General features: G+C 36.1%; 3 protein-coding genes across 3 annotated transcripts; all 3 read left to right on the top strand.

The window, feature by feature from the left end:
- The first annotated feature begins 679 nt into the window (after positions 1-679).
- Positions 680-4,214, top strand: LOC128177861 (uncharacterized). Its single transcript, XM_052844758.1, has one exon. The coding sequence runs from the start codon at positions 728-730 to the stop codon at positions 3,695-3,697; it is 2,970 nt and encodes a 989-aa protein (XP_052700718.1). The 5' UTR covers positions 680-727; the 3' UTR covers positions 3,698-4,214.
- Positions 4,215-8,606: 4,392 nt separating this feature from the next.
- Positions 8,607-11,740, top strand: LOC128178503 (uncharacterized). Its single transcript, XM_052845700.1, has one exon. The coding sequence runs from the start codon at positions 8,607-8,609 to the stop codon at positions 11,562-11,564; it is 2,958 nt and encodes a 985-aa protein (XP_052701660.1). The 3' UTR covers positions 11,565-11,740.
- A 2,924-nt stretch (positions 11,741-14,664) lies between these two features.
- LOC128175993 (ribosome-releasing factor 2, mitochondrial-like) lies at positions 14,665-22,688 on the top strand. Its single transcript, XM_052841943.1, has 8 exons — positions 14,665-14,924; positions 15,863-15,991; positions 16,739-16,819; positions 17,150-17,958; positions 18,277-18,543; positions 19,448-19,811; positions 20,994-21,160; positions 21,857-22,688. Exons 1-8 carry the CDS (start codon positions 14,711-14,713, stop codon positions 22,145-22,147), a joined length of 2,322 nt encoding a protein of 773 aa, XP_052697903.1. The 5' UTR covers positions 14,665-14,710; the 3' UTR covers positions 22,148-22,688.
- Positions 22,689-23,569: the final 881 nt, after the last annotated feature.

The raw sequence follows: 23,569 nt of genomic DNA, 5'->3' as shown, positions 1-23,569 counted from the left end.
TAGCGAAGTCCTAGGGACCAATGGATTTACTTCGTTATACCCGTAATTTGTTATATCCGTATAACGAATTCGTAATAAATGTAGCGAATTCACTATATACATATTTTCTTTCACCATACTATATTTTTTGCTAATTGAGGCTTAAAATAAAAAATGCATTACTTTCATACATTTAATAATCGGATTGTGAATTGAAACATTTATATGAAAATAAATTCATTCAAACTATTATTTTAAATGTTAGTGGGAACTTTTTAATTTGTAAAGAAATTCGTTATTAAAGTGTTGAATTTTGTTATTATTCACCTCTATATCCGTAAATTCGTTATATCCGAATTCTTTATACTGTATACAGGGTTATTTTTACCCTGTGTTATTTGCGCCCTACTTGCAAACGGTTTCCCGTCTTAAATTCGCCCAGATACAGTTGATTTTAAGAGATACAATTTGAGACATTAGAATTCGTACAGTCTTAAATTCGCCCGAGACAACGAGGGCGAAAGGGGCGAAAGTAAAACAGGGGCGAATATTTCCCTGTTTGCAGTATCCGTTAAATTTTGCAAAGATTTGATAAGAATTTTACCGGGGACTTAAAAAAACTTCGCTATCCGTGTTCGTACTAAAAGAGTTAAAAATGTACTCTATAACATCTCTTGTTTCCATTTCAGGCCTTGTTTCATGTAGCTAATCAACCTTTTAAGTCAATCAACGCAACATATATCTAGCTATGGAATTTCCTGTGGAAGGAAATTACACCCCAAACTTTACCGAGTCGGAGTGTTCTATTAGAATTCCGGGTATCGCTTGGAATGAAGAAAGCCCCAGGTCTTTTAGAGAGACACCCAGAATTACTTCCCCAAACAAGGACTCCAGAGATGGTCGTGTTCAGGCATTCAGTGCCCAGAGAACAAGTGATACACCCAGACCAACTGAGGAATTACCCTCTATAGAGTCCATCATTGAGCGCGTGTGCAGCCAGATTTGCAATGACCTAAGAATGAGTGGTGTACTAAAAGATGAGATAGTGGCTGCACGAGTATACAGCGAGCTCTCAAGCCGCTGTATTCGAAGAGGCACCGATCCAGATGGATCAACTCCAGCTAGTGGCAGATCGTCTGCCATCAACGGATCAAGAGCCGGGCAGAACAATGGCGGCAAATCGTCTAATGGTGACCGAGCTTCGACTGTATCAAAAACATCATCAAAGCGTTCAGTCGTCAAACCAGCAAATTCTCTCAGCACAAGAAGAGAAGAGAGCAGAAACTCAAGCAAGAACAACCGTGTGCGAAGTTCTGCCAGCAACGAATCAAGGATTGAGCAGAACAATGGCTGTAGCCCAACTGATGACGACCGGGATTCTGTTGTATCTACAGCAACCACTGAGCGTTCAGCCGTCAAATCAGCAAAGTCCCTCAAGAAGAGGAATGAAAAATCATCCCAAGAAAACAGAAACTCGAGCAAAAGTAGCCATGTGAGTTCTCGTGCAGGAAGCGCCCGTCCAGATATTGGATCCACTTCGAGATCATCCAGTTTGGTGTCGAGAGATTTGACGAGAAGTGGAACACCAGCACGTGGACAGCGTGGTTCATCAGCTAACAGTGTCAGTTCTAGAGGACGCGTTCTAGAATCCAGCATGAACAAAGATAGACAAACTCCATCGCCTTCTATCAAACAAATCTACTCATCTTCTATACAGAGCACCCAGTATACCCCAAGATCTACTGGGAGCAAAAGTTCTGAAAATGTTCAATACCGTCGAAAATCAATTCAGTCTGGTTCAAAACAGGATACGGAAATTGTACCGCTGGACCAACCAAAGCTACAAAACAACGAATCGTCCACTTCTGTTGGAAAAGAGTATGCCTCTAGTCGAAGCAATGCAAGCCATATACCAGTCAGAACCAGAACGCCACGTGTCAAAGACTTTGCACAGATCACATGCAATGAAGACAAAATTAGACAAGATTCCCCGCCTATCGTATACAGTGTAACGAATTCTCCAAGCGGAATTTTCGGTGGTAAAGTACACAGCAAATCAGTAGACACTGAAATACTAGTAAAAGACGATAAAAGAAAAATGGACTTCAGTTCACAAGTGTCGTTCACCATGTCCAGTGTTGGTGGGGTCGCTTCTTCTTCAAATGAGGGTGCAAACAATGAGAAGAGGATTGATGAAACAAAGGACAAGTCACCGAAACTTGCTTCAGAAAAGTCAAGTACATCCCAGACTTCAATGGGTGTTTCGTCTGGTCGATCCAGCAAAATACCAATACGATCTGTCACGCCAAAAGGAACAGAGACTGCAAATGCCAAAGCAAAGGATAATGCAAAGAGAATGTCCAAGGAGAAACTTGAAGACTCCAACACTAGTGTCATAGAGAGCGTTAAAAATGTGTCTAGCAGAGAAAACAAAACATCAGATGCAATTGTTAATAAAATGAAAAAGAAAGCAAGCGTCCCAAAAGCAGGTCACAAGAAAGAGGAAAATACTCAGATGAATGCTTTGGAAAGAAGAAAGGCTTATGAAGAAAAACGGAAACTCGAAAGGAAGGGAGCTCTCACTGCGAAGTCTGCAAAGAAAACTAAAATAGCCTCTGAAAAACAGATCAACAACACTGGAGACAAAGATGAACTCCAAAATAAAGCACGAAAAGACCCTATTGTCAGCACCGAAGTCCCTATCACCAAGAAAAAACTTTGTCACAATGAAGACAGTTTCACGTATGAAGATGACTTTGAACCGATTGAGGAAGAAAAAAGAAATGTACATCATGAGTCGGCTGTTGATACTGGGATCGTTGACAGAGCTCTTGCAAAATCTCCAGAGTCTAAAATTGAGATGAAGTCTGTCAACTACGATATCAAACATGAAACATCTGTTAGAGATGATCATACCGAGGGAAAACCCGACAACACACCCCGCCTCAACTTCATGACCGATAAAGAGATTCACGATTGGCAAGTGGACACAGTGCATGGACGATTTGCGGCAGACGGTGGCCGAGCTTATCCCAGCAGCACGCTATCAGATGTAGATTTTGGATATCTTGGTCCCCCTACCTCCAATGATCTGGTCCAGAGTCAATCAGGCTACCATCCCGGGTATTGTCTCACACACATGCATCCTAGCATTGCACACGTCTATGATAACTTGGATCAGATTCCCGAATACAAAAGAATGAAAGAGAAAACCAAAAGGAAGGCCGGAAAGAGATCTTCTTATGCTGATGAAAACGAGCACGTTCGACGTAAGCCGTCCAACGCTAAAAAGAAAACCACTGTGGGTTACGTTCCCGGATATGGAGCTGTCCGTGTGATGAAGGAAGACGTCGGACAAGCGTATCCGGGAGGGAGAAAGCGTACTTCCAGCAATACGTCATTTCCTGTCATCGAGAATCAGCCCAAACCTGGCCAGACACAGAGGCCAGTAGTGGGGTACGTCCCGGGGTACGGACCAGTTCGAGGACCACCCATCCAAGTTTTCCCGGTAGTGCCTTCAGAGAGAGTCGTGCTGCCTCCGTTAGATTTTGGTCAGGCATGTAGTTGTAATGGTGACGTCAAGAGGAGCAAGAAAGGTCGTGACAAGAAGAGAAGCGAGGATCTGTTGGAGAATCGTGCTCAAGCCAAGCCGTTCAATACTTATGTGGACGAGGAAGCGTCAAGAAGATTTGAACGCCAGTATGCTAGGCATCGATAAAGATTGGAGGGAAATTCTTTTGAAAGATTAAAAGTATAGCAAATGTGTTTATTGTATTGATAAGTTTTATAACTGGGAGTAACGCAATTGTTTACGTAACAAGAATAATTTTAATGTTAAATCTGAGAAATAAATAAGATAGAGAGGATATGTGTAACCCCTCAGCTGATGTTCAATGCTAGTGTTAAGAATTTCAGATTTACCATCAATTATTTTGAAAATGAACATATATTCATGTACGTTATTAATTACGTTATTATTAAAGTACATGCATTTGAAAAAAAAAATTATGAAAAAAAAAAAAAAAAAGAAAAATAAGAAAACAATAAAAAAAAATTACATGATTGATTGAAGTCAAGCTGTAGGTCATACCTGTTATTGTTTTATAACCGCAAGGTTTTTGTTTGTTTTGTTTACAGTGCACTATCATTATATGTCCAAGTAGAATTATTTTCAGTGTACTATACATTTATAATGTGTATAATTGGATATTGAAAATCTTCGTTTTTTAATTATGAACGTTAACATTTCAAAAGCAGAACATGAATTGTTCTAACACATGACACTAGTATATTTTGTATGCCGTGTTCTCTTTTGAAAATAAAATTGAAAAATTACAAATTAATGATTTGGATGTTGTTTTATTTTACCCACATAATAATGCTGAATGGTCAACAAATTAACCTCCAGATCTACCTGATAATTTTAAATTTTTGTTTTTAATCAGGAATTATCGATAATTTAACGTTTTCTATATATTCATAACTCTTCTTTAGTCTAAATATGGCCACGACTACAACGATTTGTTTTTGTTGTGTTGCATTGTCGGCTGGCGCAAAATGTGTTAACAACCGGCGACAATATGTGCTTTAACATTTTCAATATATTGATTCAGTGCTTCAGTCTCTTTTCAAGATATATTACTATAGTCTGTCATGTACTATATATTTCTATAATCAAATACTGTTAACAAAATTGCGCTGAAAAATCTAGTTCTATTCATGATCAGCAAATACAACATTACAACCAATGTTCAGAATATCGATGTATATGTATTGCGTGTTAGAAAACAAAATTACCGTAAAATTAATTTTTTTTAAAAGCACCTTTGCCCCAAGAAAATGTAAATGTGAAACATTCATTTTCCTACGCCAGCTGCCTCCTCAATTTTTTTTCACGAAAATATAGGCCCACTTCGATTGACAATTTTTTCACTAATGAATATTGAATATATTATAAATATGGTTATGTTCCTGTCATGGTTATTGTTTGTTAGTTATCGTACTATCTCTATTAATTATTAATTTTGTATTAGTGTGTGTTTTGTATTTAAATGACGGAATGGTCATGCAACACCTGCGCCGTATATCTAGTCGCACTCGTGTAGATCCTGTTTAATGATGTGTGCAGTTTGCTAGTGATGCAAGACTGGTAGTCGTATTTGCTACTTACATGAAGAACTATATACGCGAGCTCCTTTACAATATCAGTGATTAATATTTTGAAGTAATAAATAAAGAAAATCAAAAGAACAATAGTATGGATTCTGAACAATCCGAACAACTCGTACAAACAATCAACCAAACATCTACACGGATATGGGAAATTCGAGCAGTTATCATAATTTCCAAACAAGCAAATCAAATAATAGATAATTAAATAACTCATTTCTATACAAAGCCTTGTCAAGAGTTATCTAATAACATGGACGCATATTTAACATGTTTAAAAGTCAAAATACGCAAAAAGTATGAATTAATGTAGTCCGAGCATCGCACTACGTCATCATCCGGATTTTACATTATTGGGTTGACTTTTATATAGCGATTTATATATCCGGATTTATTTTGCTCTTCGCCGCTCTCGTTCATAAAGGAATAAAATGGAATGCACGAATTGAATGAACGATAGAAATGATTGAAGTTAATAAAACGCAATTATGGAAAAAGAAGATGAAAAACTACATTTTTCGGGATAAAAATGCACGTGTATATTTATCAAGATCTCGATCAGTCATGATTTGTAACGCCACCGATTTGAGACCTGCATATAATGTATAGTTGATAGCGAGCAAGCTGAAGCCCACAAAAAGGGGAATAAATCTAAATGAAAACTCAAATTATTTCTTGCGTTTGAGTAATGATTTGGTGTATATTTTATGGTTGTGTTCAACAAATTTTTATTCAAGTTGAATGCACTCACCGTTTTAGCTATGAGACTATTTATTTAAAAAAGAAAAGAATTAAATGCTTAGGTGAATTAGGAATTTGATTAACACATGAATCACAATCAACATGCTTAGTCTGATATTTCCGGACACGACTCCCTACTAGACAGTGAGATTAGCAAAGTTTCGTTTGCGTGTTATAATATCGGCAATTTCTGCAAAATTGCGTTAACGCGGCGGCGCATTGTGTTTTAGCGTAACGTCGTGTTGTGCAAAGTTGCGTTAGCGAGACGGTGTATTGTGTGTTATACCGCGATGGCGCAATGTTGCATGTCCGATGTCCGATGCGCGTTGTGTGTTAGCGTGTGCATGTTATGCAAAGTTGCGTTGGCGCGACGGCACGATGTGTGTTAGTACGATCGTCGGCGCGTTTATCTGAACGCAATGTCGGCTAATGCAAATGGCACTATTCGGACACCATATTAATTCCTTTACCTGTAACACAGGCTATATCGCTAGCGCCCTCGAGCGCTACCAACTACGTTAGTCCATATTTATGAAATATGTATGCTCGAGTTCATGGTCGGGCATTCTCGAAAAACTACTGTAGCTAGACTGTACGATGACAATATTGTTTTATCAGAAAAAATAAATTATGATCCGAATTCTGAAGTTTCTTAATTCATTGTCTAAATCTTTAAAAAGTTAAGGAAACACTAACTAAGTCATATAATGCTAAGATTGTAGAGACCAACTAATAAAACATATAGGGTGCGTTCAAAATTGTATCTTCTGCGCAGGGCTACGCAGCAGCTTCGCTATTGAACTGTAATTAAGCTAATTAAGCCGCAACTGACCAGTTTTATAACTTTTTTCGAGTTTCTTCAAATTGGACAGTCTACTTCCTTTCCAGAATTCTAATTCACGTAAGCGGAATTGAAATAACTGTTTCATTCCAATTTAATTGGTCATGCTGACTAATGAATTTTAACATGTATATTTCTGCTTCAAAATAACATAATTATGTAATTATAGTCTTTAGTTAAATATTTCCAAATCCAAACAGAGACTAGTTACGGCTAATCTAGCGGTCCGCTCAATAGACCTAGATACATGTATATAAACGACCTAGCAGTATGCTAGCTGCTGCGATCTTGAACGTAGCCCAGGCTTTTCTAACAGATAGATAATTCCGGCAAGCTCACAAATTATAACCCTAAAAAAACCAGGACATCTTTTCAGAGGATACAATACAGTACTTTTCTGATGTAATTCTTTAGTTTTTTTCATTTTTTGACGGAAAATCCCGATTTAAACGACACTTCAGCGGGAAAATTTTACGTCGAAGCACAACGATAAATTTTATTGGTCAACTTGGCTTGATACTGAAATATCCGAGCAAAGAAACTTTCATCAAAATAAGCCAGTTGATCATGGACCTTCCTTTGTGTGTATAAAATGGATACAGCGCTAATCCATCCATCTTTTTTAAAAGATAAAGGTGATCATTCTACATTAAACATATAAAACATTATGATTAAAATTACTTAAACTGTACAGAGCATTGATTAGACTACACTTTTGTAGTTGTGCATTAAATAAAAGCCTCTGACTAGGTTTTACTTGCATCGACATTTATGAACAGATATTTGTTATCCTTGTTTATACCAATAGAATAATTCATTGTTACAAATTTTGATATGGAATTTACAGCTCACCCCCCCCCCCCCCCCATCCCCCCGCTACCGCTACATAATACTTAAACTACTCGGGAAAACCTTTCAGAGTTTATTTTTTAAATCACTAGTTCATGTTCATTGAAAAAATTGACAATAATGTCATGGACAAACAGTAAGATATTCGATTCATCTGTTATGACATAATTCATTGTAAAATACAACAACACGTGTACATACTTTCTATCAATGCTACTACCGTTAAAACGGCATTTTAATTGATTTGGCAATCCATTGCGTATTACACCGCGCTACAACACAGAGGAGCAAAGTGGGAACGATAACTCTGGATAGAGATTTTTCTGTGACGTCACAATGTTCTTTGACGTCATGTCTTTGTTCCTTTGATCACTAGTTTATTAAAGTTACGTCACAATCATTCTAAGAAGTCATCTTGGAACCGCCGGTTGGTAACTTACTGCCTCGTCAGATTTTACCAATCATTTTGCGATTTAGATCGTGGTATATTCATCACAGAGCTTGAAAAATTGAGCTAATCATTCATTTAGTCTCGTCATCTGAGAAAATCACCAAAAACTCATTGGATAGAAGCGGAGATTTAAAAGAAGAATAAGGGGTACAACAAACAACCCTTTAGTCGCATTCATTTGGTTAGTAAAATTTCATTTGTATCAAAATGAATGAAAGTTATAGACAGACATAGAAAGTTCAAACAGTGTTATAGATACGTATTCTATGTAAAATAACTAGTTTTGTTAGAGTCGTCTTTTTCAATAATATTTACAACGTGATAGGAAGTTTCTTCCACTGCCACCGTTCCATATATAATTACGGTAAATATCCATAATTTATTTAAGTTGTTAATCGATACACGCATGTTAAAATTCCTCAACACTTTACATGCATAATTATTTTGAATAAAGATACATGTAGTTTATATGGTTAAATATAAGTAGTCCAAATCATCTCTTATTTCTATTTCAGGCCTTGTTTCTCTTAAAGTTAATCAACCTTTAAAGTCAATCAACGTAACATATATCTAACTATGGAATTTCCTGTGGAAGGAAATTACACCCCAAACTTTACCGAGTCGGAGTGTTCTATTAGAATTCCGGGTATCGCTTGGAAAGAAGAAAGCCCCAGGTCTTTTAGAGAGACACCCAGAATTACTTCGCCCAATAAGGACGCCAGAGATGGTCGTGTTCAGGCATTCAGTGCCCAGAGAACAAGCGATACACCCAGACCAACCGAGGAATTATCCTCTGTAGTGTCCATCATTGAGCGCGTGTGCAGCCAGATTTGCAATGACCTAAGAAGGAGTGGTGTTCTAAAAGATGAGATAGTGGCTGCACGTGTATACAGCGAGCTCTCAAGCCGCTGTATCCGAAGAAGCAGCGATCTAAATGAATCAGTTCCAGCTAGCCCAGCTAGTGGCAGATCGTCTGCCAGCAACGGATCAAGAGTAGGACAGTTAAATGGCAGAAAATCATCTAATGGTGACCGAGCTTCTGCCTTATCAAAAACAGCCACAGAGCGTTCAGTCGCCAAACTAGCAATTTCTCTCAACACAAGAGGAGAAGAGAGCAGAAACTCAACCAAGAGCAACCCTGTGAGAAGTTCTGCCAGCAACGAATCAAGAATTGAACAGAACGATGGTCTTAGCCCAAGTGATGGCGACCGGGTTTCTGTCGTATCTACAGCAAACACTGAGCGTTCAGTCGTCAAATCAGCAAAGTCCCTCAACAAAAGGAATGAAAAATCATCCCAAGAAAACAGAAACTCGAGCAAAAGTAGCCGTGTTAGTTCTCGTGCAAGAAGCGCCCATTCAGAGATTGCAACTACTTCAAGATCGGCCAGTTCAATATCAAGAAACTTGACGAGGAGTGGAACACCAATACATGGACAGCGTGTTACGTCAGCTAACAGTGTCAGTTCTAGAGGACGCGTTCTAGAATCCAGAATGAACAAACATAGACATACTCCATCGCCTTCTTTTAGACAAACCTCTTCACCTTCTATACAGAGTATCCAGAGTACCCCAAGAACTACTGAGGGCAGGAGTTTTGAAAATATCCAAGACCGTACAAAATCAATTCAGTCCGGTTCAAAGCAGGATAATAATACTTTACTGCTGGATCAACCAAAGCGTAAAAACAATGAATCGTCCACTTCTATTGGAAAAGAGTGTGCCTCTAGTAGAAGCAGAACAAGCCATATTCCAGTCAGAACCAGAACGCCACGTGACAAGGACGTTGCACTGGTCACACGCAATGAGGACAAAATTGGACAAGCTTCCTCGCCTATCGCATACAGAAAAACGAAATCTGAAAGCGGACATTTCGGTAATAAAGTACACAGCAAATCAGTAGACACTGAAATAGAGCGATGTGAGAGAAAAACGGGATACAGTTCACAAGTGTCGTCCACAGTGTCAAGTGTTGGTTTCGCCGCTCCTGCATCAACTGAGGATGCGTACAAACAAAAGATGATTGATGACACAAAACACATGTCATCCAAACTTGCTTCAGAAACATCAAGTTCATCCCAGACTTCAATGAAAGTCTCATCTAGTCGATCAAGCAAAATACCAATACGATCTGTCACGCCGGAAGTCACAAAGCCTGCGAATACTAAAGCAAAAGATAATCCAAAGAGACTATCCAATGAGAAATTTGAGAACCCCGATACTAGTGTCAAAGAGAGCGCTAAGAATGTGTCTGGTAAAAAAATCAAGGGATCCAATGAAATCGTTAAAAAAGCAACAAAGAAACCAAGTGTCCCAAAAGCAGGACAAAAGAAAGAAGAAAACGCTCAAATGAATGCTCTAGAAAGAAGAAAGTCTTATGAAGCAAAGCGCAAACTCGAACGGAACGGGGGTCTTACTGCCAAGACTGTAAGGAAAACTGAAAAAGTCACTAAAAAGCAAATCAACAAAAATGGAGACAAAGATGAACTCAAAATTAACACACGAAAAGAAACGAATGTCAACACCGAAGTCCCCATCACTGAGAAAAACCCTTGTCACAATGAAGACAATTTTACATATGAAGATGACTTCGAACCGATGGATGATGAGGAAACAAAAGAAAGTGCGTCGCCTGCCGATAATAGGGTTGTTCCCTTTGCTCCGGTGTCTAAGACTGAAATTGTGTGTGCCAACCACGATGTCAAACAAAGATCGTCTGTCACACATGATCATACTGAGGGAGACCCCGACAACACACCTCGCCTCAACTTCATGACCAATAGAGAGATCCACGCTTGGCACATGGACACGGTGCATGGAAAATTGGCAGCAGACATTGGACGAGTTTATCCCAGCAGCACGCGATCAGATGTAGATTTTGGATATCTTAGTCATCCTACCTCCAATGATCTGGTTCAGAGTCAATCAGGCTACCACCCCGGGTATTGTCTCACACACATGCATCCTAGCATTGCACACGTCTATGATAACTTGAATCAGGTTCCCGAATACAAAAGAATGAAGGAGAAAACCAAAAGGAAGGCCGGAAAGAGATCTTCTTATGTTGATGAAAACGAGCACGTTCGACGTAAGCCGTCCAACGCTAAAAAGAAAACCACGGTGGGTTACGTTCCCGGATATGGAGCTGTCCGGGTGATGAAGGAAGACGTCGGACAAGCTTGTCCTGGAGGGAGAAAGCGCACCTCCAGCAATACGTCATTTCCTGTCATCGAGCATCAGCTCAAACATGGCCGGACACAGAGGCCGGTTGTGGGGTACGTTCCGGGATACGGACCAGTTCGAGGACAACCCGTCCCACTTTTCCCGGTAGTGCCTTCAGAGAGAGTCGTGCTGCCTCCGTTAGATTTTGGTCAGGCCTGTAGTTGTAATGGTGACGTCAAGAGGAGCAAGAAAGGTCGTGACAAGAAGAGAAGCCAGGATCTGTTGGAGAATCGTGCTCGAGCCAAGCCGTTCAATACTTATGTGGACGAGGACGCGTCAAGAAGATTCGAACGCCAGTATGCTATGCATCGATAAAGACTGAAAGGGGTTTCTGAAAAAAAAAACATTGAAAATATTGCAATTGTGTTAATTAAATTGATAAGTTTCATAACCAGGTGTAAAGCAATATGTTAAGTTGAATTTAAAATCGAGAATAATTTTGATGTTAATTTTGAACAAGATTTAAAAAGAATTATCACCCCCTTCCCATAAAAAACACCTCCCCCCCCCCAAAAAAAAAAACCATGGGATTAAAAAAGTCTGAAATGATTAGATTAGAATGTGTAGTACTTTAGCTAATATGTATACATATTATTAATATGTATGAAAAAGAAATGAAAATATTTTTTAAAAAAAAAAACTAAAAGAAAAAAAAATTAAAAAAAAGAAAAGATAAATCTTAAAACAATAAAAAAAAATATCTCATGATTGATTGTTTTAAAGCTGTTACGTCTATTTTCCTTATAAATACAAGTTTGATGATTATTTTTGTAGTGTTCTGTCTTTATGTATTGAAATGTTATCATTTTCAGTGGACTATACGAGTACATTTATAATCTGTATAATTGGATATTTTAACTCTTTGTATTTTAACAAATATTTCAAAAGCAGAAAATGAATTGTTCTTACACAATGTACTTGTATTTATTATATGCCATGTTTTCTTTGAAATTAAATAAAATTTAATAATTAATGATTTGGATGTCGTTTATTTTACCTCCTTAAGGATGTTGAATGGTCACCAAATTACCCGTATGCATCACATATACCTTAAAATTTAAGATATGGTGTTTTTAGCAATAAAATGTCACTATTGAAAAGAGTTACAGATATCTTAACTTTAAAATTTGAATATATTATTCATAACATTTCCACTCAATGAGATCAAAGTAGTCTAAAAATGACAACGACCACCAGCCCTCTTAAGGTGGGTCGCGGGTTTACCCCATAAAAAATCTTACGAGAAAACATACCCTGAAAATTTGTCAAATCGTTCTGTAGGATTTACAGTTCATTATATAAAATATTTATCAAATTTGTCTACGCTGTTTTTATGCAATACCGCCTTGAACTTGGTATTGTTGATGGTGCTGTTTTGACGCTTTTCTAATGAATACATAGGGAAATGAGCATTTTTCAAGATGGAGTTATTTTGAGGAATTGCAAGTAACTCTTAAACAGTTTAGACAAATTTGTCAACTGTTTCTGTGCGTAAAGAAAAAGTGATTTAAAATAAATTTATGTAAAAAAATGATATGTGTTCTCGCTAGATTTTTTGCTATTTTATCTCCATTTTTAATAATTTTACTGAAAATTGCCGTATTTTCGTATTTGACGTCGTGAGTACGACGTCATTTATTTTTAACCCATTCAACTTATTTAGTGATAACATCACTTAAAAATCAAATTTAGACTTCTTAAGTTTAAACTAGAAGCTTACATTTTTTTAAAAAGCAATTTTGGAGAGAATGAAAATAACGAGCAGATAAAAAAAAAAAAAGCATATTTTTATTATGAATTCGAAGGCATAGGGCCTCCTGTGTACCCCCGCTTAGCATTGGCGTTAGAAAAACAATAGTTCTTAATTTTACTTTTGTATTATAAAGACATTTTTTTTTTTAAATTAAACAGATTTTTATAGTTGATATTAAGAATATTAAAATAAAAAGCCCACTTTCGCCCTCTTATTCTAAATCAGAAAATGCAGAGCATAGTATTTTTTATATCAAAAATTTAGAGGAAAGGGTGGTACCAAATTTTTAAGTAGGTTCCCAATTACCACGTTCTCTTTGTCAAATGTAATGTTAAATGTTAATGTAAATATATGTGAATAGTCTCAAATCTAGAAAACGGATGATATTTGTAAGATATTGACTTTTATTTTGGTTATCAAAATCTTTGCAACTAATTTAGAAAATTTAATTCCCCTGCTTTGCTCCTTCCTTTTATCGGTCAAAATAGTTACGATATACTTACTATAAATGCTTGTTAGTTTTTCTTCTTTTGAAGAATTATTACCTACCCAAACCCACATCTCTCTCTCTCTCTCTCTCTCACTCTCTCTCAAGTTTGAGACTACATGACTGTCATTACTTAGCTTTTATGGACGATTTCACAAGGAGTTAAAAAGTAACGCTCCAATTCTTGCTAATAGCGAGCGAAGCGAGCTCTAAGAACCAGTGTGCGCGGGAAAAAGAACGAGCTAAACCTACAGTTCATCAAACAAAATTTTTTGTCTACGTCCCATAATGCTCTCTAATGTTTTCACCCGTGGTGCTATGCCAAAAATGGTCGACTTTTAACTCGTAATTTACAGTGACTTAAAGTTTGAAGACACGTTTTGAGTACCGCATATGCTTTGGCGAGACTCAAAAGATTTGTTACATGCTTCCATACCTCCGTATTGAGTCGAGAAACGTAAACAAAGACGAACAAAGTCATGGATGACGTCACAGTGCACTCGCGCTATATTTCCCGCGATAAATTTAGAGGTGGATCAAACATCTGTAATCAGTGTACTGGCTATTTCAGTATAGACTGCGATACCTGCCTTATTGACATATGATTTGTTTTTATTTTTTTTTAATATAGAGATTTTATATGTATCCATACTAGCAAGAGCCATACTTTACTGTCATATCATCCATTTTTAAGCTAATTGTCCATGCATGTACAGTAGGCAGGTAAGTATATGAGTAGGGAGGAAATAAACCATAGGACATTTTGAACTAAATAAAAAGGAATTAAATGAAAAAATAAACAGTTAAAAAAATTATATAGATATTGCATATAGTCAGACCATCAAATTTAAAAGTGGGAAATTACACACCAACAAACAGAAACCGCTCTCTCTCTCTCTCTCTCTCTCTCTCTCTCTCTCTCTCTCTCTCTCTCTCTCTCTCTCTCTCTCTGTGCAATGCTTTATCAAAATCATTATCCCCAGGCTCTCGAATAAACATGTTTTGTCATTTAAAACAAGTTTTCTATAAAATAGAATTAAAATACTGGGAAATAAAATAACCTCTTTGTAAATCTTATAATTCATTATTGTTTTTTTTTTAATGCAAATACAGCCCATTTCAAAAGACGGAATAAAGGCGTTTCCTAATACGGTTTTACAGTTAGTGTGCAGTAAATAAGTTCCCGTTGTTTTTCACCGCATTGCGAGAGCAAAGTCAGAGATGACATTGCTTAAACTCAATAAACTGTTCATAAATAGGTCCCTAAGATCATTCATTACACCTAGAAAATATTCATCTTTCCATGGGGCAAATAATAAAGCTACTGAAGATGTGCGAGACTTACGGAACATTGGAATCATCGCCCATATCGACGCCGGGAAAACTACAACCACGGAGAGAATGTTGTACTACTCAGGGTTTACCAAACACCTAGGTAATCTGTCAATTGATTCAAAGCTTTGTTGAGTTTTTGGGGGAGCACTCTCGTCGATGTTATATATGGATTACGTTACTATTTATAATCACTGTAATATGACATGTTATTATTTCAAGCGGACAGGACTTTCACTCTTATAAATAATTTGTTAATTGTGCTACCTCGACCCTAGTCAAATACATAGAGAATAATACATTTATGCATTGAATGCTAATTATTGGATATCGTCAGTCCTATAACACACCTCGTCATGCAGACAAATTGAAGACTGCAGGTTAGTGCTGTATTCAAAGCTTATATTTACATTTTTTTAACTTCTTGCCTTGTCTGCAAATATGGAATATACCTCAAAATCACTGTATCATTCTAAAGGTAAGATCAAATTAATGGGAGAGCCACTGTAATAGCCACAAGCATGAACTTTGATTTTTGCTTGTCATGTTGCACTTCAACAGCTAGCGTTCAATGTTTGGGGGGTCATAATAAAACTCATCAATAGCCTGTTTGTATAACAGTGTTATAACTACATAGCTTTCCACACACTTTACGTGCAAATATTTAACATATGTGGAATGTAAATATACTCATTGCCCTTTTTAATATACCCTTTTCCATATCAAATCCTGTATCAACCAGAGACACCAAACTTAGGCAGGGGGCCGAATGCTGATATTGGTAAAGGACATGCTTAGCAGCAATATACTGATCACAGCATTTAAAAAAAATAGCTGCACTGAGTTAGACGAAAGTGAGTGGATTTCATTTTAGTCGAACTATGGGAACCACAGTTTGTGATCAAAATCGCTTGTTATTAGAAATACTAGAAAGATATAGGTTGTAATGCTCATAGAGGTACTTTGTGATTCATCTACAATTGTACGTGTATTTAAAATAGCTCCTGGAGGAGACTTTGTGGTATGTGAATTATTTCACAGGGGATGTGGACCACGGGGACACTGTGACAGATTACATGGAGGAGGAGAGAAACCGGGGCATAACAATTAACTCCGCTGTTGTGACCTATCACTGGAATAAGCACAGGGTCAATCTAATTGACACACCAGGTATCATATCACAATGTTATTCTATATTGATTGGATTGTTCAGGGGGCAGAAATACTCTATCGTTACTAATATAATCTGCATAGAAGTGATAATTACTGTTACTGCGGTCCTTATAAAGGACATTTATTTGATTACCGGTATATATGTGGCAGTTTTTACATGTATGGTAGTTACTTTGAATCACTGACCTTTTAATTTTCTATGTAAATAATTTCTTTATATAGTATATTTTATTATTATTATTTTTTCATATGCATACAAACATTTTAATAATATAATTCAAAGCCATTTTTTATTCATCCACTCACACATGCATGCTCACATTCACCCAGATTTGGTTGCTTGTTTAATAATGGCAAACAATTAATGTTAAAAATAAACAAAGAAGAAATGAAAAATTACTGAATTGTATCAAATATATGTTTCCATACATACCAGTTGTTGGCAAACTTTTGCATTTAAAATTTGTGACATGAAATATATTTTTCAACTTTGTATTTGTTATATAGATAAAATAACAGCCCTGGTAGACTAGGCAGTATATCTTTTTTAAGACAGCGAAATAAATATTATATATGTATACAAAATTATAAAGTTTACAACTTTGACTTTTGACAGTGGAAGTTCACCCAATAAAATATTAACATTGAAACCAATTCGTATATAGTATTTACCATTTACTATTTATGTGTTCATACCTTTTCCATTTTGCAGTTGCTTTTCTATGGGTTTATTTTTCTTTTCAGGGCATGTAGATTTCACGATTGAAGTAGAAAGGTCTGTCCGAGTTTTAGACGGAGCAGTTACAATTCTTGATGCTTCTGCTGGTATTGATTGCAAATACTTTGTTATGTCAACTCACAATTCAGTCTATTTATGATAAGAAAAAAAGCTGAATTTAACAATGCTTATAGTTTTTCACTAATTATGTAAATCATCTAATGCATATATAGTGTCTTTTAAACGAAGTCTTTCATGCAAGGTAGTACATGTATAATAAAATGTTTGAAAAAATGTATTAATTTGACAGTTAACATTGGAAAAATACAATAGAGTGCAACTGGGGCATTTTAGTGGAAAGTAATGTTGTTTAATTTCAAAATAAACTAAGCTGGGCTGTTTGTTCAGTTTGATGTCTTTGCTTGATTTTATTTTAGGTGTTGAAGCTCAGACTGTCACTGTGTGGAAGCAAGCCAGCAAGCACCATGTTCCGTCCCTCATTTACTTGAACAAACTAGACAAAATGGGAGTCAGTGTGGAACTTTGTTTGGAGTCAATAAGACAAAGACTGCACATTGAACCATTTCTAATCAACTTTCCCTATGGACCTGATTTACAGAAATTTCAAGGATTAGTAGACATTGTTGAAATGGCTAAATACGAATGGGACTTAGCAAAATCTCCTGATGGAAGAAAATTCTCTGTTCATCCACTAACAGAGAAGAGTGATGGTAAAATTTGGGAGTATGCAATGAAAGAAAGGTCTAATTTGATTGGTCAGCTAAGTAACACTGATGAGAAAATAGCAGATGAAGTTCTATTGGTAGACAGTATAGATAAGATCAAAACTGAATTTGTGAGAAAAGCTCTAAGAAATGCAACAATGAAAAGACAATTAACTCCTGTTCTATGTGGATCCTCCTTAAAGAATAAAGGAGTCCAGCCTCTGATGAATGCTATCTACGACTATCTACCCAGTCCGAGTGATCGGGAATTTCCATTTCTTGAGTATTATGGATCAGATCTTTGTGCATACGCTTTTAAAACTATTCATGACCAGCAAAAAAATCCTCAGACCTTCTTTAGGATTTACTCAGGAATTATGCATTCAGGGAGTGACATTCAGAACCTTAATAGGCATTGTAAAGAGAAAGTGAAAACATTGTCTAGAATATTGGCCAACGATTATCACAGAATAACAGCAGCTCATCAGGGAGACATTGTTTGTGTGTCTGGACTTACTGAGGTAGGAACAAGTTTTTTTTTTTTTTTTATTTAAATCAGGCAGGAGACATTGTATCTATTTTCAAACAAATGATCTTGGTGTATTGTAATGTCAACAATAAATTGTTACCACCATTTGCTGGTGACATTATATTATACCAGACCACAGTTATTAAAAAGTTCTGGATATTCTTGAAATTAAAATTAGTAACTTTTCAGAGCTGGATTAAGTCTATTCCCTTTTGTTAGTGTGTTCATTTTTTGATTTTTTTGTAAGTGTGTACAAAAGAACTCGTTTTGTTGATTTTTCTAAATAAATTGCTGAATGTTTGCTTCACAGACCAGAACCGGAGACACTGTTACCTCCAAAGAAAGGTTGGCCCGAATCAGACCCATGCTGAGGCAGTATGAGCACAGGCATCATGAGGAGGAGGATTCTTCACACGACCCTGAGAGTCATGATGACCTTGACCATGACGTGGTGCTAGCCGGTCTACAGGTGCCCTCACCTGTTTACTTTTGTTCTGTGGAACCTCCTTCAATGGCTAGCCAGAAAGACCTTGACCTTGCCTTAGAATGTCTTCAGAGAGAGGACCCTAGTCTCAAGGTCATATTATTGTTTTTATACCAGTAACTTATAAACTCTTTTGTTTGAATTATCTTTATTGAAAAGTTGTCGTCAATCAAATTTAAATCATAAAAACATTAATTAAGGTAGCTCCATACTCGTAAAATTCTCTGAGGAAAGTTGAAAAACCGAACTGATTTCGACTTAATAGACTTAACTGTCATCAATTGTTAGAAAAAATATACATGTCATCACACTTTTTGAGATGCCAGATAAACATAAACTAAAGCGTATTTTAGCATTAGAAAAATGTATTTTTTTCTGTTAAAAGTAAAATCTTGTTGGCAGAAATTTGTTTTTCTTGTTTAAATTTAATGTCAACTTTATCAGAAAACTAAAATTACAAAAATATTTTAAAATTAATCTTTGGAATAAGAAAAACTATAGCATTTAAACATACAACTGAGAGAAAAGTCAGAAAAAGAGTTATTTCCCCTTTGCATAGATAAAATATATAAAAATTTGGAAATTTAGTATAAAATTAAGTGCGAAAATATCTTTAACCTACCAATAATTCTAATTACATCCATGTGATTATATTCACATAAAATAAATAAAACTATCTTGCACAATTTTTAAAGAATTCAAAGTTTTACAAAAAAGTGTGACGTCACAGAACACTGGATCTACTTTAAATCCATTCAAAAGTTCTATACCTGTATTTTTAATTAATCTGATAATACTTTGAAAATAGAAACTTATGATATCTTAATTTCCATCTTGGTTTTATGTTATTTTTTTCCTGTATATAAGATTTGATTGTGAAATCTATTTTTCATTGTATCTACTAGATGAATTAATAATTTATAAGTTAATGATGTGATTGTCATGTTTTGACTCGCTTATCTATTTGTATATAAGTTGTTTGTACTTGGCCTTATAGGTGGAGGTGAACCAAGAGACGGGCCAGACCATCCTGTCTGGGATGGGAGAGTTGCATCTGGAGGTCATCAAACACCGCATACTGTCAGAGTTCAAGGTCGATGCCTACATGGGTCCCCTGCAAATCGCATACAGAGAGACCATTGAGGACAAAGTCACCCACACAGAGACCCTAGAGAGTACGGTCGGGGGAAGTAAACACCACGCAGGCATCACCCTGACGGTCAGTCCCAGTACAGACACAAACAGGAAGAGGAACGTGTTGTTTAAACCGCTGGAAGAAAAGTCGTTTATGATGACGCCAAAGTTCAGGAAGATGTACAAGTCTGCTATTGAAAATGCTGCAAAAACCTCTCTCTCTTATGGTATAAGTCAACTTCACTTAATTATCTTGTTAAGGTTCCTCGCTATACACCTAGATTTACTCTTTTTAAGATGCTATGTCACAAGATGGCAATTTGAATGTTTTGTCAAAATGTTTCTATCAATCGATTTGGGTGAATGTTATTTTAGCTTAGTGGTTATAGTATTGGGCTTGTGAACCGCAGATCATGAGTTTGAATCCGCTTGATGCTTTTGTTCACACTTACTGAATTAAAATTTTGAAAATATAATTTTTTATCCAAAATTGCACAAAGGGCATGGTCACGATTTTGGTCCAAAATTATTTTTCCAAATTTAATGTTTCAGAAGGGCATTTTTAATAGGCAACCAAAATTTGAGGGTATTCTTTTGAGTTAAAAGCAAGTTACAGGGCTTACAATTCTTTTTATGTAAACAAAGCTTTTGTTAACTGGGTTTTCCAACAGATAATCCGGTTATTAAAATGGGGAAAATGGCGGGCGGGCGGTTGCCAAAAGGGTACCCTCGTTGTACGGATAACTCCTCCTACAGTTTTCATGATAGGAAGTTGTTCTTTTGCAGATCAATTGTACATATATCAGAGGTGTGCATATTGCTAGGATTTTGATTTCCAATACCGGTAATTAATGAAAAAAATACCAGCTTTTGAATTTAGTCATTTTTTGGCAAAATATTGCATATAGGGTACTCCATTTCACTGGATACGGGTTGACATGGATTATGGATACAGTTCACATAAAAGAAAACCCGGTTTGCTGTCACATTGACAGCTTATCACTTGTTTACATTTTGAATGTTGAAGAGAAAATTTCAGTTTTAGACCTATAATGAATGTGTTAAATGTTAAGAACTTTTTATTTATACTTAAAATGAAAAAGAAGATAGACTAACCAGCTTGAAAATGATTTTTTACTGGTATACGGGCCTTGTTTACTCTATATCTTGCATATAGCTCTATGATTGACTCTCAAATTTCATATGATCATTAAAAATTCCCTAAGCATTGTGTATAATAAAAACAGAAAATAGAGTTTAACCAAAACCGTGACCATGCCCCTTTAAGGCATTATATTGTAAAACATTCAATGTAACTTGAAGAACTACAAAGTAATGTTTTAACAAATTCAAACTGTGGTACATGTATCTACTGCAAGATATCTAATGCATCCTTTCTTCTTTCAAAGGTCCAATATTGAATTTCCCAGTGATAAATGTGGATGTCATTATCCACAATGCGGATTTGTCTTTTGATGCCTCTCCCAACGTGGTCGCAGCGGCTGTTTCCAAATGTATCTACTCAGCATTAAAGAGAGCCACGCTCCACCTACTGGAACCAGTAATGAATCTAGAAGTATGTTTAGATAATTTATATATTAAAAGAGTTCACACAGTTTTAGTTTGATAAGAGATTTGGGCTCAGTTGTTGATCATGCTCACTTGTTGATTTTTGAATAAAACTGTTCACAACTTGATCTGGCAGTTTATCCTTTATTTGTTGAAGTTTATTATTTTTTAATATGATTAGATGAATTCTTTAGGTGTTGAAAGATTAGTTAGGTTCTTTATTTTATGAAGTTGAAAATGTTTATATTAAATAAGTTTGACTGGTATATTGATATGTAATCTATCTGATTTTATGGAACGCATCAACTGCCTTATTTGATTGAAATTCATTTTATGATGATACTTCTTTACTACATGCTGATACTTCAACATTATATGATGATATTTCAACATTACATGCTGACACTTTATCATTACATGCTGATACTTTACCAATATTTGCTGATACTTTATCATCATATAATGAAGATCATCCACATAAGGCAGTTGAGGTGTTCTATCCTATTTAATTACAGTTGGTAACTTGGTATTTTATACATGTACATTGTACATGTACAAATACCAATACTCCTAGTCAGTGATTTTTTAGAGTATTTAAAAAAACAAAAGTTATCATGCATCCATAAAGGATTGAATGTATAATTTGGAAGCCTGTATATTCTGTATATTTTGAAATTACAAAGTTAAAATTTTTGTGTTTCAGATTACAGCAAATCAGGACTTTTCTTCGACCGTTCTCCACGATTTGTCCACCAGACGGGCCAAGATAGAACGTGTGACCCAGAAGGATGACATGAAGGTCATTCAGGCCACGGTTCCTCTGTCCGAACTGAGGCACTACTCCAACACCCTCCGGAAGATCACCCACGGACAAACCTCCCTCAGCATGGAGTTTTCTCATTACGAGGAGATGTCAGAGGCAGAGAAGAACAAGGCCATTGAGGAGGTCACTGGGTTCCCAGTCAGCCCCGAGTTGTTTGACAGCAAGGAGTAGCGGGGGAGGGGCTAGCCTAATGGTGTGATGTCTAGTGCTGTTTTAACTTTAATTTACTCTTGAAGGCTTTAAGCGTTTTTCTGTGGTGCATTTTATAGGATTTTAGAAATTGAAAAATCTGACAGCAGTATTTATTAAATAAATACTATATATTAGTAAATTTAGTTTATAAATCTGAATACCAGTACGTTTGTATATACATGTATAAATAAATGTAGAACAAATATAAAATTTTCAATTTATTTTCACAAGTAAATATTAAATTCATGAATGATACTAGTTATTATTTCCTACAAAAATATGATATACGAAAAAATGTCCTGCTCAGTTGTACAATTTATTGCAATTATATATAAAAAGAAAAAATACCGTACATCTCATTTCTTTAGTCTGAGATAACAAATATAGTAAGCTAAGATAGTTGTACAAAGAAAAAAAGAATATTACACAATTGAATTGCTGTCACTGGTTTCACCCAGCATATGAAGTTTGATCAATAATGTGAAGTATTTTTTTGGAAATAAAAGTAAATTCAAAAAGATATATAGTTAATTGAAGATTATAGGGAAAGTTTCCATCAGAAAATTAGCATGCAGTGCATTTGCTCTTTGGAAAATTTGATAAAATTTTGTAAACATTAAAAAAGGTAAACCAGCATATAGTCATGAAATGTAGACTGGTTCTCTCATCCGTGTATATCTTTTGCATGATAATCTCTTTGACATTGTTAATATTGTTATGTGTGAAGGATAGAGAAAAAAATGGACAGGACAGACTTGAAGACCCCTAGCCACCCACATGGTTGGGTACAGACAGTACCCAATGGCTGATAAACCAGGTTGCATGTAGAATTGTTAATGGGGATGTGCAGCCATCTTGTACATTTGAGGATAAGAATGTAAACATTTCTTGAACTGGCTTGTTTCTGCCTGAAACTGGCCAAAAATGTTGCCAACAGATATAAAAGCAATAAATATAAAGTCCTACATGCCATTTTGTTTGAAAAGTATGCATACAGAACAGGACAATGCTTTTTAATCACTCTGGACAGCTGTTGAACTGCGCAGCTACAGATTTATTTTGAAGATTTTAAAATCTGAAAAAATATGAAGGGGGGTTCATTGGTATCCTCTCTACAAAAGAGTATTTTACTATATTCTTTATAGAGCTCTTCATCTTCAGGAGGTAAATACAGTCTAAAAAACGGCCATGGCCATTCAGCCCTCTTAAAAGCAACAAACGCACCAAGAAAACAGTCACTAACTCGTCTCACACATTACATCATGGGATATTCATCAGGCTACCAGGTCTATTTACACTTGAAGTGGGGTCTGTTGTCCTCGACGGGCACAGAATCTTTACTCTGCATTACTTTCAACATACATCATGGTCACAAAATCTGAAAGTAATAATTATGTGGGG

This window comes from Crassostrea angulata, chromosome 3 (genome assembly GCF_025612915.1).
Source record: "Crassostrea angulata isolate pt1a10 chromosome 3, ASM2561291v2, whole genome shotgun sequence".
Taxonomy (NCBI): domain Eukaryota; kingdom Metazoa; phylum Mollusca; class Bivalvia; order Ostreida; family Ostreidae; genus Magallana; species Magallana angulata.
The sequence above is the reverse complement of the archived record's forward strand: the minus strand, read 5'-3'. Positions and strand labels throughout refer to the sequence as shown.